Source organism: Vanellus vanellus (genome assembly GCF_965231255.1).
Source record: "Vanellus vanellus genome assembly, chromosome: 17".
NCBI lineage: Eukaryota > Metazoa > Chordata > Aves > Charadriiformes > Charadriidae > Vanellus > Vanellus vanellus.
In genome coordinates, this window is record NC_138922.1 from 7,674,863 (window position 1) to 7,691,686 (window position 16,824).

General features: G+C 44.2%; 1 protein-coding gene across 1 annotated transcript; it reads left to right on the forward strand.

The window, feature by feature from the left end:
- Positions 1-4,959: 4,959 nt before the first annotated feature.
- On the forward strand, positions 4,960-16,622 carry JPT1 (Jupiter microtubule associated homolog 1). Its single transcript, XM_082492403.1, has 5 exons — positions 4,960-5,132; positions 8,261-8,403; positions 9,042-9,139; positions 11,071-11,098; positions 15,630-16,622. Exons 1-5 carry the CDS (start codon positions 5,077-5,079, stop codon positions 15,776-15,778), a joined length of 474 nt encoding a protein of 157 aa, XP_082348529.1. The 5' UTR covers positions 4,960-5,076; the 3' UTR covers positions 15,779-16,622.
- Positions 16,623-16,824: the final 202 nt, after the last annotated feature.

The following is a 16,824-nucleotide window of genomic DNA, read 5'->3' on the forward strand; positions in this document are numbered from 1 at the left end:
TTCAGAAGTGGGATGAAGGGATATAAACAATTTGGCTCAAATTATTTAGAGTTCTCTTAGCTGCTTGGCCTGGCTTAATTTGTAACAGTTCTCGTGTTTACACTGGTAGCCCGATGGATTAATGGAAGTCCTGATGTTGGAGGATAAAGGAAAACTGGGCAAAAAGGTCTTGTCATGCTAGTTGGGAGGTAAGTTTTTCATGTTTATTAAACAGCTGGGATCTTTCAAGAGCCTGGGCAAATTATGTTATTACCCACAATTTTCAAATAATGTATTCTAAAGTGATTGCCATGCAATTTAGTTAATATTCCTCTCATGGTTTTTAAATGAAAAAGAATGGAGTAAGTCGTAATTGGATACAATACTCCAGCGAGTTCTTGTGGATGATAAGACCTTGCGTTTAGCATATGCTGGGTCTTTACTCCCTCAGAGTTTGTTTCAGTGGCAGAATGGATGCCACCAGTTATTTAAAAGATGTAACCAAAATTGTTTCAGGCACCTAAAGTAAACGTTTTTATTCATGTACAGGGGGGAATAATGACAGAGTGAAAGCACAGCTGGTTTTGGTGGGACCCTTAGTTAACACCTGCAAATTGGTGCCTTAGTTTATCTGCACAGTGGGGATAATACCCATTTAATAGGGCTCTCGTGAGGATCAATATTAAGTGGTCTGAGATGCTGGTTCAAAAGGGGTTCTGAGAGGGCAAGGCAGTTCTGAAATGCAATATGCTAAACTGCCAAGAGTGTAAGGAAATACTCTGTGTGGTAATGTGAGAGGGGTTCTTGTACTGGCATAGGGAGTGTCCTCAACAAAAGAAAAAACCCTGAAGTGGTATGAGGATAATTGCTGCTTCAAGATAACTACAATATCAGAACAGTGTCTCTGCTGGTTATGGTCAAAGCCAGGTTATTTTCTCACAAGCATATTCCTTTCTAGTACCTTCACTTCATTACTTCTGAGGCAGATGATGTAATGTAAGTGCTGCCGTTTTGTCTGTTGGATACTGGTTCTATTGTGACTGTTACTGCAACATTAATGAAAAGGTATAATGTGACTGGCTCAAATACTTTCTATGCTTCAGCCAGTTGGAAAGAATTTAATTTCTAAGGAATAGCAATTTGTTTTCAAAGCTAAAAATGAAAAACTAGATGCTTCCTTGATCATCATCTATTAAATTGAAAGTGAACAATAAACTGAAGGATTTTTATTAGAGTTTTAGATTGTGGCCACTTCTCAGTACGCTTGTATCAGCCGGCGTGATGGAATGTTGTGGAGTAATAAAAGACAATCTGAAGGTGTTTAAATAACTTGAATTATTCTTATATTACCACTGTAATCTAATACATTTCATTCTCTGGATTATTGAGGTTTGCTCATTATGGCTGTTAACTGGTTGCCAAACTAAACGTGTTCTGATAGTGAATAACTTAATCCTCTCATTTATTTTGCTTTTTTGTACTTAGTGTCAGAATGAATTGGTAGTAGGAGTGTGAGGATAAATAGGAGATGAAAGGCTGGATTTTGATCCCTGTTTTCAGGGAGGGTTGGCCTTCAATATGCTTAATTACAGAGATTTCCTGGTTTCTCCACTAGTTGTGTGGGGCCGATGGTCTTACTCTAACATGGAGATGCTGGGAGGCCCAGCTGGTATTTATGAAATGGTTTGGGTCCCTTTGAGGGAAGGAGTTTTCCTCTCCTGAAGAATTTCAGCTTGTGCGGGAGTGATCAAGTAGAGCTGGTGGTGCTCTGAAAGAAATGGCTCGCTGTCCACGGGGATCCCAGAAGTAATGAGGGTCGGTGGGCTGCTGCAGAAAGACAACGGAAATGTATGAGCTGGTGAGGAGCTGCAGTGGGAATGGAGACTACGGGAAGAGCTGTAGGTTTAAACAATTCATTAATCCTGATATGAGGATGACTTTGGAGCCCTGGGGAAAGACTAAGGTTTTGGAAGCCTAAATGAATAGTAAATACGTTGTTGCTCCTTAGGAAAGGAATTTTCTCTGGACACAAAGGACACCCTTTGTGATTAATTTTGTGCTGGTTTTGGCAGCTTAGATCGCCCCCTCTCAGCATCCAGTCTGTAGATCTCATTAAAGCACACCTGATGCCCTGCAAAGTCTCTTGAAGGATCACTTGATTAAGCAAACTTCACAGTTTAAGCAAACTTCGAGAAGACAAAAGTGGAGTGAAAGGAGCTCTTAGAGGACTCTGTCAGGACAGTGATGTCACCTTCCAGTGATGCTTGCTTTTTTTTACACTAAGGAAGAATGCTTTGGAGTACACTGCCAGACTTGGTAATGCTGGATGCCCAGATCTCAACAGCAGCATGAATTTGCCACTCTGCTTTCTGTGTTGTTTGGAACTACACCTCTGCAGCTCTGAGAGAAGTCTGGACATGGCAATTCAAGCCGCCTTCCCAGATGGTAACTTACTGTTGTGAACTTTACCTGAAGATGTAGAGAGGCAACAATGCAACTTTCACAGCTCTTGTGAACTACAGTGTCTGTTTGGTAGGACAAACAGTTGAATGCGTAGGATAGCAGTCTTCCAGTAAACTTCCACCATGCATCCTTTCAGATGCAGAAGTCTCTGACAGCTGCAAATCCAGCTGTAATTAGGATTATTTATTAGCTGATGCTTACATTTTACCTTCAGGTGTGAATGAATTGGGGAAGAAGAGAAGACAAGACCAAGTCAAAACCTCTATTTTTGTACGATGTGCTTGGCAGTCACAAAGCACTTTATTCCATAAATAACAGAGACTGGCATGAAGAAGAAACCCTTGGTCATGGGAGGATGACCAAGCTGAGGATTTTCTCAAGCCAATGGTATCTCTCCTGGCCTAACCCTTGCATTTCCTGGAGTCTTGTTCAGACTTCCAGATGCTTATTGCATTCATTGCCGGATGAATTTCCACAACAGGTGGAATTGTTTGGTGTCTAGAGTTTTTCAAACAGCTGCTGAGAATTGTTCTGGTTAAACGTCATCCTGGGAAGGATGGTAAGCCCAGTTTCTGTAGCGGTCTTCATAAACCCCTTCATATTGTTATGGGTAAATAATCAGCAAAGCAGCTTTTATTTGAAGACTATCCTGCAGTCAGAACTGTCTGAGAGATCAGTGGGGTCCCTTGGAAATACTGAAGATTTAGATTTTTAAAGCTAGCTTTGTCAGAGGGAACGGGTTTTTCTTCATCTTGACTTTAAAAAATGGCTCTGTATGTCTCAGGGGTACAAATTTAAGAGTCAAATCCTGTGGGTTTAAATAAAAAGCATTCAGATGACAAAATACTTTTGAAAGTTCCCCAGAGAGCAGATGCTTACCTGTATGCAAGTAGATATCATTTGACTTCTTAATGCCCAAGCCTAAGGGATAATAGAATTAAAATAACTGTGTCATGTTACTTCCAATTTCCCTTTAATCTACATCTAAAGATGTGATGTGACAGAGAATTCCCTGGGGACCTAAATAGTGGTTGGGGCTTTTTTTTTTTTTTTTTTTTTTAAACAAGACTTTTTTTATAGATCCTAGCTTAGAAAAAAATAAAACACCGTGGTCCTGTTTGTGTAGTTTTAGCAGTTCAGCTCTTTCCTGAATTGTGTTAATATTGAGGCTGGTGGTAATTCAGACAGTTGACCTCATGTTGTACATAGAGTGAAGTAGGACAAACAAAGCTTGTATTTTCCAGACCAAAAAGAAATATTCTGTAGAGAAAAATGTTTTGAGGGTATTAAGAGCTGTTATTAGGGCAAACTGGGAGAGTGGATAGAGCAGATAGGGGGTTTCTTTCCCCCTTCTCCCCTCCTTATGCAAGTAACAAAATAACATTTGCAGTGGAAGGTCCTGATGCGTTAATTTTGGAGCAAAAGTTGTGGTGATCAAGGAAGCATCTGTGTGCTTGACAGCTGCAGGGAGTTCAGGAAGCTCACAGTCACGAAATAAAAGGTGGATTTGACACAGATAGGTCAGTAGCCAACATCTGGTAACTTAAATCCTGTGCTGTATGAGTTTTGTGCTGGCACGTGGCGAAGATACGCGGCACAAAAGCACACGGCCTCGTGCTGTTAAACAACGGTGAGCAGCGTTGCTGGACTTCTTTTGTACTCCATAAAATTTGGACTTGCCTAATTTTAATGGACTAATCCACTGCTCTGAAATCGTCTGCTACTGCACATTACTTTATTGCACGTGTGTTCACCTGAGGTGACCGGGTTTCACGCTGTCCCCGCTGCAGCAGCCCTGCGTGTCCCCACAGGCCGTTAGGTGTTTCTCCATCCTCGTTGGAGCCAACCTCTTAGTGCCGCAGAGGCCTTGTGCGGACACCTCCTGTGCCTTGACGGCCTCTGTATTGTTCATCCACGTGCTTTGGAGTTACGCCATGATTCTGAGGCAACTTGAAGGCTGATGGTGGTGAGGGAGCAGGGTCTCGGTGGGGTTGGCCGAGCAGAGTGATGGGGGCGTTGATGTCCCGATGGTACCTGAGGTGATGTCCTCAGAGGTGGCTTTGTGGCCAGGTAGGGCACGGCGGGGGGGTGTGTGGAGGAAGGGCGGTGGGTGGCGGCGCCTCCCCCCGCTCCGGGACTCTCCTCACGGTGCGGCCTCCCCTGGCCGCAGAAGCAGCACCGAGACTTTTGTCTCGCCTCATGTGTGGCTAAGCCAATGACAGCGCACCTGAGATGAGCGACAGACCTCCCGCCAATCATCAACAAAGGGCACCGCCGCCCAGGAGCAGCCAATCACACCAGAGCAGACGTAATTGCTTCACCAATGAGCTCTTAAAGATGAGGCAAGGCTCCTCAGAATATACGGTGAGGCGGGCCACAGGGCAGAGTGGCAAGGCTCGATCGAGTAGGAGCTCGGGATTGGGTTTGAACCATCCAATTAGGAGGCCGATGCGGGGCGGGCGTTAAGATGGGTATAAAAGGCGCGGCCGGGGCGGGCGGTGGCTGCAGTTGTCACCGGCAGCAGCAGGGCAGGGAGGGGAGGGAAAGGGGTACTCCGTTCCCCGGACCGTCACTCCCCGCTGGCCTCTCAACGGAGCCCTTTCTCCTTCGTCCATCTCCTCCGTTCCTGCCGCCATGACCACCACTACCACCTTCTCGGGCATGGACCCCAGCGGCAGGAACAGCTCCAGGTCCGGCGGGAGGCTCGGGGGACCGTTGGCACCATGAGGGTGGCGGGGCTGAGAGCGTTCGCGGCGAGGCCGTCGCTCCCTCTTACCTCAGGGCCTGGGGGCCCGGAGGCCCAGGCGGGCCCAAAGGGGGCTGCCCGGAGCGGCTCTGGGGGGGGGGGAGGGGTGGCGGGACGCGAGGCCGTGGCGGGGTCGGGGGGGGAAGCCGCGGGCGCCGGCCGGGTTGGAGCTCGGCGTGTGCGGATCCTCTTCGCCGTTTGCCGGGCGGGTCGGTGGGAGGCGGCGGCGGCTGCCGCACCCACCCGGGGGCAGCGGGGCTGTCTGCCGATTGGGGGGGGGGGCGGGAGGGGAGGCCGTGTCCTGCTGCAGCTGCCTGGGGGAGGCGGCGGGGAGGGGGGGTGTGTGTGCGGGAGCTGCGGGGGTGGGAGCTGGCGAGACCCACCCTGGGGCCGCTCGGGTGTGCGTGTGCGTCCCTGCCTCTCCCGAACAAAGAAGGGAGGCGACTCGTTGCGCGGCCGCGCAGCCACATCGCGGGGGCGGGCGGGGAATGGGGGGAGGAAGACGGGGGGAACAGACGACACTGCACCTCTGCTCTGCTCCTCTCCCCGCCGTCTTCCCCTCCCTGCGGCTGCTGGGACCGTCCCTACCCCTCGGCGGAGCAGCCCCGGGGGCTGGGTGGGGCCGGGCGGGCTCCATTGTCTGCGCTCCGCGGCCCCGCTCCGGCGGGAGCCCGCCGCTCGGCCGCGCCCCGGCTGGCAGCCGCGGGCCCCGCACGCCGCTGTCGCCTTGGCGGCCGGTCGGTACCGGGGTGGCCGCGCTGTTGAGCTCCTGCTGTTGGTTTGACCGTCGGCTGGCGGGGAGCGGGGGGCGCTTCTTCCCCGCCCCGCTCCGACCCTGCGGCGGGGCCTCGGCCCGGCTCCCGCGGGGGCGGGGGCAGACGGGGCTGGGGAGCTGCGGCTGAAGGGGGGGGGGGGGGGGAGCCGGAGCCTATCTCGAAACAAAGAAAACTTGGCAGGTATGTCTGGAAGAGGTGCACGGCAGTTTGTCGGCCATCCACGTTTCTGCAGGAGTAACAGCTGGCTTGGGGAGCATCGTGTCTCCCACCACCCCCCCCAAGCCATCATGTCTTTTTTCTGTAAGGTTTTGGCTTCCTGTTTGCTTTTGGGGGTGATTTTAAAACAAAGCAAAAAGAAAAATAATCAAAAAAACCCAGTCCTTTCCCAGAGTGCTTCCTGGATGGAGCTGTGGATGAATTTTCCATATGCATCACTGGGTATCAGGTGCAATTTTAAGAGCGGTTCGTTGCTTTAAGTGTTAAATGTAGCTTTGATGAAGCGTGTTACAACATCTCAAGACTGTGAGAGGCCTCTAATCTGTCAACTTCTAGCTGAGGTTGGCAAGAGTGATCATCCTTTATCGAATTGAGTGATGTCTTTTTTTTTTTTTTTTTTTTTCTTGAATTGCCTCTTCTGTTAATTTCATTAAGTCTGTCAGTGGAAACTGTGGTGCTGTTAAGAGACTACTGCTTCACTGCTCTGGTAAAATAAAGGTGATCTAGGATACGAGAACAAGTCCTCCTTTGAACAGACTGTTCTTCAAATTAGTAACTCTAACAGATGTAACTAAGAAAATAAACCTTTTATACAAGGACATTTCCTCTGGGGAAAAAAAAAATGGAGCAATTCACAACGTCTTAATTCATAAAGGAGACAATGCAAGTCATAAATGTTCTGGGATTCTTAAAACATACAGTCTGTTGGGATCCTCCTGTTAGCAGCTGAGCATTAGTAATTAGATAGTTGGAGAAGAATTTTGTAAGGAAAAGTACTTTGCTAGTTAAGTAACACTAATTGTCCATGCCAAACACCTTTGTGAATTTTTCTTGCTGTTGTGTTGTTTGAGCTCTGTAACATCTGGAATGTTACAGGCACAAAGTCTGAAAAGATCTATTACCAGTGGCAATGACATGTAAAATCAGATATGTTCTTTGTGTGGAATTCCAAGGTTTGGTGCATTTACGAGCTGTGAGCTGTTTTCTGTTGTGAAGTTTGGACTTTAATTTATTAAATTACTTGAAAAGAAGATGAAGTTTGCACCTTTCCTCGCTTGTTCTGGTCTTCATTTCAGAGCACTGGATGTCTTGAAAGCCCAGTTCTGTTGGTGTACACACATCTCTCTGGGGGTTGTGACAGTGGTCATATGGCGTTATGCATTTTTATTCTCCTGGCTTTTCTCTAGCTTCCCCAGCTAACACATCAGCCTTGAAAAGATCTCATGAGTAAGAAAATAAGATCTGAAGAAATTTACATTTCAAGGTTTATTTTGTTGTTGTTAATTTTGATTAATTTCTGCAGGTTGGAAAGCAGACCGTAATATAGCTCGTGAAGTACCAGGCAGCCTTCTTTTGTGTCTAATAGAAGTGTTTGATTTAGGTTATAGATCTGGAGCTTTGGAAACGTGTGTCTCCTAATAATAGTCTAACTTAAAACTGTTTAATTGCACCATTCAAGTTCAGTAGTGTGCTGCAGACTTGAGGGTTTTTCCGATGAAACAAATCTAGATAAAGGCTGCAGCCCCAAGTCATCAGTGATGCAACCGGTACTTTGGCTCATATGCCAAATTTTAGTCTTTGCTGGGCTGCCAGTTTGAAGATTAATGTTAGCCTTCACGGTGTTCTCCTAAAAAAGCTAGAATTTGACATGCCCACATGCTTTTTTTAGTTGTTTTTTTTTTTTTTTTTAATTGGCTCAGACTGAAGACTGGTAGCAGCAGCAGTTCTTGATGACACCAAGTGAAGCAAGGGCACAAGTAGAGTACAGGAATGTTTTATTTTTGTAGATGTTTCTAAAGAGAAGAGCAATGGAGATACAGTGCCTGGATTGAATGCTGGCAGGCAGCTTGCCATTATAGTTCAAGTTAGGCACTGAAGACATGACAGTCTGTGTCACTTGTTAAAAGCATAATACAGTCATCTCGCGTGGTTTCTGTTTGGACAGAATTTAGCCTGCATGACTGCCTGTTACAAGAGCCAACAATGATCTCTTGGCTTAATAGTCTTGTTTTATATGTTGGAGTGCAGCTTAGTAATGGTAATGGTACACGCGAGGTTGTAAAACTGACTCTCTCTGCAGAGTGCTGCGTCCTCCTGGTGGTGGATCCAACTTTTCCTTGGGTTTTGACGAACCAAAAGAACAACCCGTGCGAAGGAACAAAATGGCATCCAGCATCTTTGGAACTCCTGAAGAAAACCCACCTTCCTGGGCTAAATCATCGGGTAAGAACATAGTGCTTTGTTTCTAGATCTGCTGACATTTTTTCTGTCAGCTTGAAGCTGCTGGTGGCTCAGCATGGAAACCAGCATTTGCTTCCTACTTGGTAGTGTAGGGCTATAAATGATGTCTGCTTCCATGGGATTTCTTATTTCTCATTTTGAATTGGTTCTGGAGGGTTTTTTAATGCAAGTTTTGGGTGTAGATATTGCAAACAGAGAATTGTATTTTGGGTGCAATTTCTCCGAGTTAATCAAGTCACAGTAAGGTGAACTTGTGTCTTAGTATTTGGAGTAGCACTGATTGGTCTTGATTAGTCAGAGGAAGTTTAGCTTTGCGTTGTACTCGTAGCTGGGATTAAGCTTCCATTTCAGCAGAGCACTTCCAGTATGGGTGGCCTTGGGAACACGAGTTTCCATCTGTTTAAATGGCACTCTCAACTGCACAAGATGCTGTTTTTAGACAGTGATTGGGAAGACAGCATCTAAAGGACCAGGACATCTTAGAATGGTAAAGCTTTAAATTAAAAAACAAGCAACCAACCCCCCAAACGGCCAACCCCCCCCAAAACCCTGATGACTTATGGTCTGCTTTCCCAGTAAGTTTATTGTGCAACCTGATTAGAATCAATCTCTGGTTATAGGGACTAAGCCAGGTGAAATCAGAGAAGACTGTGAATCATCTGGACCACAAAGGAGAAACTCAACTGATGCAAACTTCGGAGACTTTGTAGATCCCAAGGTCAGTACATTAACTACGAAGAGCCTGATAATGGGACAATTCATGCTCTGTGTGTGGTTGCTTTATCACTGATGTTCACACAGTTGGAAGCATTGTAGGATTTGAATCTGTTCTTTTCCTGAAGGTCTCTGTTTTCCAAGTGATAGTCTTACAGTATGTTAATGAAGGGCTGGATTTTTCTAAAAGGACTGCTTTCTAGAGCTCTTAACTCTTCTTATTGATGAGACAGGAATGAAGTGGTGTGAAATCTAGCTTCAGACGTGTGTAATTGTGTGTTTTAACAGATTTTGCAAACAATAGTTACCTACAACAAACTGTGGATCCCTTGACTGTCAAAGGACTTGGTTTCACATCCCAACAAGCACTCAGTAGCATGAATGCTTGTTTTATTTCTGTTACCGTCTTTAATAATACTGTCACTTTTTATGTAAACTGTCTACTTGGTAGCAATATGGAGCATGATTTGTAGTGTTAACGTGGTTTTGCTTGTTGTATGTTTACATTTAATGGGAAAAACAGGATGAAGAGTAACAATTCCTCTGAACTTAGAAAAACAGGAACCTAGGGTAGACCACTTGCATAAACAAATTCTAGAGAGGCAAAAAGGAAACCTTGTTCTTTAAAGCTCTCCAGCTTCAGATTTTCTGAAAAGAACTGGGTAGGTAAATTGTTGATCTCAAATGCTGTGGCAGATACCTTTTGCCTCATGGGTTTTAAATAGCAAGTTTTATTTTGATAATTGGCATCGATCATCACTTTAACCCATTTTTGTTATTAATAGGCGCTTTGAGCCATGAAATTGTTCTTTGTTGCAGAAAATGTCTTGTTCCAATTTAGCAAATATAAGTGAGATTAAATTTGTAGCTGCTACCACAGAAAACAAAAATAAACTCTTTAGTCTAATTCTATTTACTACTTAATTGTATTAAATACTGTGGTTCTCAGCTTTGCAAACAGATTCTTCCAATGCGGAATACTTTAATTTTATGCGGTAGTTACAGCTACAAACAGCAGAAGCTGGAACTAATGTACTGTAGCCCAGTCTGAGACTTTGGGCAATGTATTTGCGTGAGTTCCTGTGTGTTTATATGCTGATGAGTGCAGTTTCACTATGTAATTAACAATGTTAAATTTATGAAAAACCTCCTGCCATTCAGGAGCCTTGGCTGCTGCTCGAAGCCTTTCTGTACCTTTGTGTCAAGTTGCAGCCTGTGAACAGATTCAGTATGAAAAGAATTTTTAGCTGTTTATGTAGTGAAGGAAACTTTATCAGTAACCTTGCAAAAAAAAAAAAAAACCAAACAACCAAACCACCTGACCTGTATTTCACAAATGCAGTTAAATATTCTGGATAGAGCGAAATCTCTTGGCTGTGCTAATGGATAAATGTTTGATGTTGGAAAGAGTTGCTTGGTAAAAGGAGGGGACACTGAACTATTGCTGGTTGCTTACAGTGCTCAGCAACTCCAGTGTTCCGGTTACTGCCAGTGCTGCCTCATGAAGGATGCTGTTTACAATAAAGTGCTGTTGCTCACCCACATCCTTCACAGTGTGCGTATAACAAGTATGCCACGTGTTACAAGGCATCAGGATTTCTTCAGTCGTATCTGTTCAAACTTTTAAAAGGATGTTAGGTAAATAAACAGCTCATGAAATTAAATTAGTCACTGTAAGAATTGTTGCTTACAAACCCATCATATTAATCTGCAGAAATATGTATGCGGACCCCACCGTGCCACTCTGGTATCTGTCTCTGAGAGTGTGTTACTGGTCTAAAAGTGTTTCATTGGGTCTGTCACGCAGAAAGTGTTGCTGTAGATATCGCAGTGTGCCTGACCACCCTGGTCATAACGTGGAGTACCGAGTACCCTCTCCGGAGGGGGAAAACTTATTGTGAATTGTCATATACAATGTGTTTCTTTCTCTTCTAGGGAGGAGATGGTGGTGTTGAAACTTCTGGTGAGTAACTCCTTCGGACTTTTCTAGTAAAAGCCTTTTGCAGTTAGGCACTTTTGAAATGGAAGAGGATATAGGATATATAAATGGTCATGTGTTAGGAGAGAGGCAGCTTGGGTTTGTCCCTTGAATCCATCAAATTAATAAAGTGACCTGACTATCTTAGTGGAAGGGTGGATATGGAACAAAATGGCAGAGTGCCTGTTAGTCATCAGGTTGAAAATGAGAACAGTCCTGTTCATTTATTTTGCCAGCAGTAGTTGGTGTCAAGATTTGTTTAAGTAGTAGAAGGCAAGGTGGATACCATCTTGCAAAGAGTTCAGTGATTGAAAGACTATACTGCTGTTATAGTAGCTTATAATTAAATAATACAGTCAATTTTGGATTTTAGTTCAGCAATTTATTTCTTTCCTGTTTCTTTCTCGTACAGGAAACACTACATTCACAGAAATAATCAAAAACAGCTACTGCATCTGAAAGTGTCTGCATTAACTAGCTTTTAAGTTCCTGTCGCTTTTTAAATGCTGATTTTTGCCAAGGAAGTTCATATGCATACTGCAAACTTCATGTAAACAGAGGCACTTCCCCTGGCAGCATGCATGTTAACCTTCAAGTGTTTTTTCTAGCTCTGAGGCTGGAAATGTCTCCATTGTAAGATTCACCTTAAGAATAGCTTACTTCCTGATGAGAGGAATGTGTATGTTGACTGGGTACTTTTAAGTGCTACTTTCAACACCTGAGAGTTGTGGCAGATCGCTAAAGCCATTAGCAGTTCCATGTCCTGAAAAGACTTCTGCTGGGAGGGTGAGAGTTTTTCCAGAATGTTTTTTAACTACCTCCTAAGTGGTATCTGTTCCCAAAATAGGTCTTGCTTCTTTAGCAGGCTGCTTCTAATCAAACTATACAGGCTTCTTTAGTATTTCTTTCCCATGTCTGTCTGGTCTTAATTAGCGCTGTAGGCATTTAGAGTTTATGCGTGGAGTAGGAGGATGTGGTTTGATAATAGGAGTAAACTGATCTAAGGGCTCTGCTTCTTTTCCTGGTACTTGTTTAAACCAGCTCACCGTGGGGTCAGATGAGAGCCTGCGAGCAGCGGTGAGGTGAGAAGAGGTGGGATGGGAGGAGGCAGAAATAGGGCTGCCTGGGTTAGCAACGGCTGACTGAAACTTTAGGTACAAGATTATATTCCTCACTCTTGGAACAAGTTCCCATTTTCACAGGTGTCATACTTTTTGGCTTTTGGTTTGTTTCTGGTAGGTGACAGTGAAAGAAGTTCTTATCAAGTACCAAGTAAATGTATGCCAGGAGGCGGTTTAGAAAAAAAAAGTGTTAGTAGAAAGTAACTGGGTTGTCTAGTGTTGTGGCCATGACTAAAAATTAAATTTTTGAAGGTAGTCAAGGTGAAATAAAAATAACAGGCAAATGGTTGAATGTTAAACTTCCACTGATGGCACTTAGGAAGGAGTAGAAAGTTAATGCTTCCTGGACATGGTATCTGTAGTAGATAGTGAAAAATGTAACGAATTGTTAATTTATAATGTTGATAGCTTTGGGTATCGTAGCTTAATGGAGCACAGAATCTTGTTGAGCTAGCTGTGTCACTCCACCACTTGATATTCCTGCTGTGGGAGGTGGCAGACGTGAGCTGGTGAACATTCCACCCGTCTCACATGTGATTTTGTACTTGATGTTGTAGAGCTGTCTCCAGGGTTTAAAAAGGACTGAATGAATACGCCTCCAAATAAAAGCTGTCTGCTTACGAGTTCACAGCATAACTAGATTCTTAATAGGTTTTCATCATTAAAAAATGTCTGTTCTGAATTTGGAAATCATTTTCTGTATGTAACTGATGATAAAAGCCCAAGTAGGTTTCAGGTGGGGTGCATGTATTTATTTAATCACAGCTGTCTAGGGGAAGAAACTTGTTGCTTTTGCAGCGGTGTTCTTGCTTCCTGTTTTTTCCTGTAGTTCCTTTCTGCGCATCAAAGTTTCCAATGGTTTGCAGTATACTCAGTAGAAAGCTGTTTAGGAGATTCTACCCTTTCTGATCTTCTGAAGGGAAAGAACTTTAACATTTGATCTGATCCTGTTGCATTTACCACTTTAGTTATTAGGTTAGCAAACTTACCTATAACTTCATTATATGGGAAGTACTAATGTGTATGTCAGCTGGCTACATGAGCCTCCAAATGCTATAGAGACTTCCCCAAAGTCTCCTGTGATAGTAATTTTTGTTTCTTTTGTGATTCAGTTTGCGCTGTGTACTTAATGAATGTGACTAGCTAAGGAGAACTGGACAGCACTCGGTTGACTGTCACCAGTAGGCTGACTTTACATGAGACACAGGAAGGTGGAGTCTGGCATTTGGTGGACAGATGATCATCATGAGTACTGCCCAGCACTCGGGCTGTCTGCTGAAGGCATAGACAATGGAGCATTCAGCGCTGTATGAACAGGGGGCACGGCCCCAGTGGTTCTTGGTTTGCTGAGTAAGCAGGCGGTGGTACGCATGAGCTACAGAAGCTTCAAGCTTAAAACTTCGTATGAACTCTTTTGTTCAGATGTGCCTGTGGGTTAATGAATACAGCAGAAACACTATATTGTAGATTATTTCTGATTGCATGGAGACTGTACTAAGCTGCTGGAGTTCTTGGAGATTATTACAAGCATGGATACAGGGGGTTCAGTGGACATGAGTGGGTTTTCAGTGTTTCTGATAATATTCTGTATCAAAGATTACTTAAAAAAAATAAACTGAGTCTACAGGATTGCAGGAAAGCTGCTTCTATAGATGGGAAGGTAGCTGAAGAATAGGAGGCAATGGGTAGGGCTTAGGGATTGCTTTTTAGGTTGGAAAATGAGCCACGGGAAGTGATGCTGGGGCTAGTTTTATTCAGTGCCTTCATCTGTGACCTGGAAAGGTAATGAACAGTGAATCATAGAATGGTTTAGGTTGGAAAGGGCCTTGAAGATCATTGAGTTCCAACCCCCCTGCCATAGACAGGAACACCTCCCGCTAGACCAGGTTGCCCAAGGCCATGTCCAGCCTGGCCTTGAACACCTGTCTCCAATTTTGTTGGTGATATTAGCTCTTTCAAGTAATCACATTGTGCTGATAGAAAATCTCACTGTCAGGACTCAACTAAGTAAGGTAGGCAGGTACAAAGGTGGCAAGATAATCTTTGTATAAGTAAGTACAAAGTAATGCATCTGGGGCGAGGAGGGGGTTGGCAACACCTGATACCTAAACCATGCCGGTCTTGTGTTCGGCTCTGCTCAGCAGTTAACTCCCAGGATCTGCCTTCAGTCTTATTACTGTAAAGAAAAACTGTAATGTTTGGGGACACTAGCAAAATGTTGAATATTGGGAAGAGAATGGGAAACAGGACATTGTTTTGGCTCTGTAAACAATGATATGCCCACATCTTGAACTGTGTATACAGTCCCTGAAATGGAAAGACCAGAAGGTCATAGTGGAGGTAAACAAGGGCAGAGGAAGGTAATGGGAAAGGTAAGGAGGTGCCACAGCTGCCTTACGAGGAGAGACTAAAGGTGTCTCTTCAGTTGAAGACAAGGCTGGGGGAGAGGGAATAATATGATCAAGACTTACTAAATCACGAAGATGGAGGTTAAGGTGAATGTGCAGCTGTTCCCTGAATCCTCCAAAGCAAGAAATGGTGATCATTAGATGAAACTAAGGGGTCAGTTTAAAAACAGATGAAGTACATCTCCACAGAACTGTCAGTGAAGCTCCACTCCCCTCACCCTGCTAAGTATCGGGGCTACGTGGTGCCAATTTGGGCCTTTGGCTCATAAATGATTGTGTTAATCTATAAAAATGTGAGGTGCTAATGTACTTGCTGTGCTAATGAATTAATTGTCAATGAAGCAGATACATTAGTTATTTGCTACAGTATCTAAAGTGCTTCTTGTGAAGAATTCCTTCTGTGTCCTGTCTTCACTTGTTGTTCAGAAGTATTTAAAATAGATGAAACTATCACGTGCTTTCCAGGGAACGTACGATCGGAGCCTACCCATGCATGGCTATCCCCTACTCTGTTCTGTGTGAAGCCTCAGAAGTGTCTGTCAGAGCCTCTTCCCTCTAGTTACGAAATTGGGAATGCAGTTTGAATCTGAGCTCTTGCTTACAAGTGCCAGTGCTTCTGTGACTTCGTTTCCAGCACCTGCTCAGAACTGAGTTACAATTGTCATAGTCATGTGCTGACTGCTATGTACAAAATTTAACGCTGAAGCTGCTGGTCATTTAAAAAAATAAATAAATTGCTGGGGTCCCCTAATAGCAGCTGAGTGAATGTGACTCTTGAATGCCTGAAACTGAAGCGTAAGGCATCGGAGTTCATCTGAAAAACACTTTGGAAGGCTGGAGTGCGTCCTGCCAGCAGGTTGCAGCAGCACTGAGTGTGTCTGTAAGCCTGGAGAAAACTTAAGAGGAGCTGATCTTCTGTCTAAGCCAGTGAAAACATCTGGCTTTCATCATCCACATCAAACACTTTAAAAGCTTCTTTTCTTCTAGAAAACACTGAGGCTGATGTAGAAGCTGCCCCAGGTCAGAATGAAGAAAAATCCCTGCCTGCCGCACCTGTTCCTAGCCCAGTAGCACCAGCACCTGCACCGTCCAGGAGAAATCCACCCGGTGGCAAGTCCAGCCTAGTCCTCGGTTAAACCTTTCCCTTCCTGACTGTTTTGAACTCGTGTCTGTTTCTTTCCCCCATGCTTGTGAACTGCACAACTTGAGCCTGACTGTACATCTCGAATTTCTTTCATTAAAAAGAAGCACTTTATGTACTCCATCTTTTTTTTTTTTTTTTTTTTTTTGAGATCAAGGGTTTTTTTCCACTTCTGTCCTGTGTTTCCCCCAGATCTACTGGAAGTGACATGAGTGTTTTCTAGTGATAGACTCGAGGGAAAGCTTTATGAAGTATAGTAATGTAATTCAGAGGAGAGTAGATTGGTTCTAAGTGTGCTTAGAGGGTTTTTGTACTGAGATTTTTTTAGAACCCCTTAGCTTTACAAGGGTCTAGAATCCTGGTTAAACAGGCCAGCAAACAATCAGCAAGAGCAGTCCCATCCTCCACATGTGGGATTTGGGGATCTAAAAGGCTTCATTGACTCCATGTGGTAAATGCCTTGGGCCCTGCTGTGCCATATAAATCATAAAGTGGTTAGTGTACACCATGCTGCCTTTAAAAAAAAAGAAAAATTAAAAGAATCTTGATACTGGACTACTATGAAGCAGGGTATGTGCCAAATAGAGGGCTGATGACCAGAGCCGCCTGGCCTAATGCTAGGAGGGGATTTATTCAGACTTTATTCAGTGAAGGTGGAGCGGATCATATAAATAAATAAAAAATTACAGGGCATTTTTTTTACAACTGACTCAATGCTGTGCATGATCATGCTGGTGCTTGACCATGAGGTGCAAATCTCATCCTTTAAAGTGTGTGTTGTAATTTCACAAAGCTGGACTGTTGCTTAAAAGTAAAATAATATAGAAATTTTGAAGTGGTGTTTCCTGTGTGGGTTTTATTTCGTAGGTTTGGGTTTGCTTTGTTCTCAGTTGTCCTTGTCCCAGCCAACCTGCCCTCCTCTAATGGAGGTGGAATGCAGCAGAGGAGGAGAGTTCTTACACCTGGCTTGAGGTGGCATTTTCTCCTGAAGAAAGTGTCTGACTTACCTCTTCATTTTTATCATCTAGACCGGAGAAGCAT

Excerpts from the sequence above, each read along its gene's own strand:
- JPT1 (XM_082492403.1), top strand. The coding sequence starts at position 5,077 with ATGACCACCACTACCACCTTCTCGGGCATGGACCCCAGCGGCAGGAAC. Across the intron at positions 5,133-8,260 it reads AGCGGCAGGAACAGCTCCAG|AGTGCTGCGTCCTCCTGGTG; the intron begins GTCCGGCGGGAG and ends CTCTCTCTGCAG. Across the intron at positions 11,099-15,629 it reads TGGTGGTGTTGAAACTTCTG|AAAACACTGAGGCTGATGTA; the intron begins GTGAGTAACTCC and ends CTTTTCTTCTAG.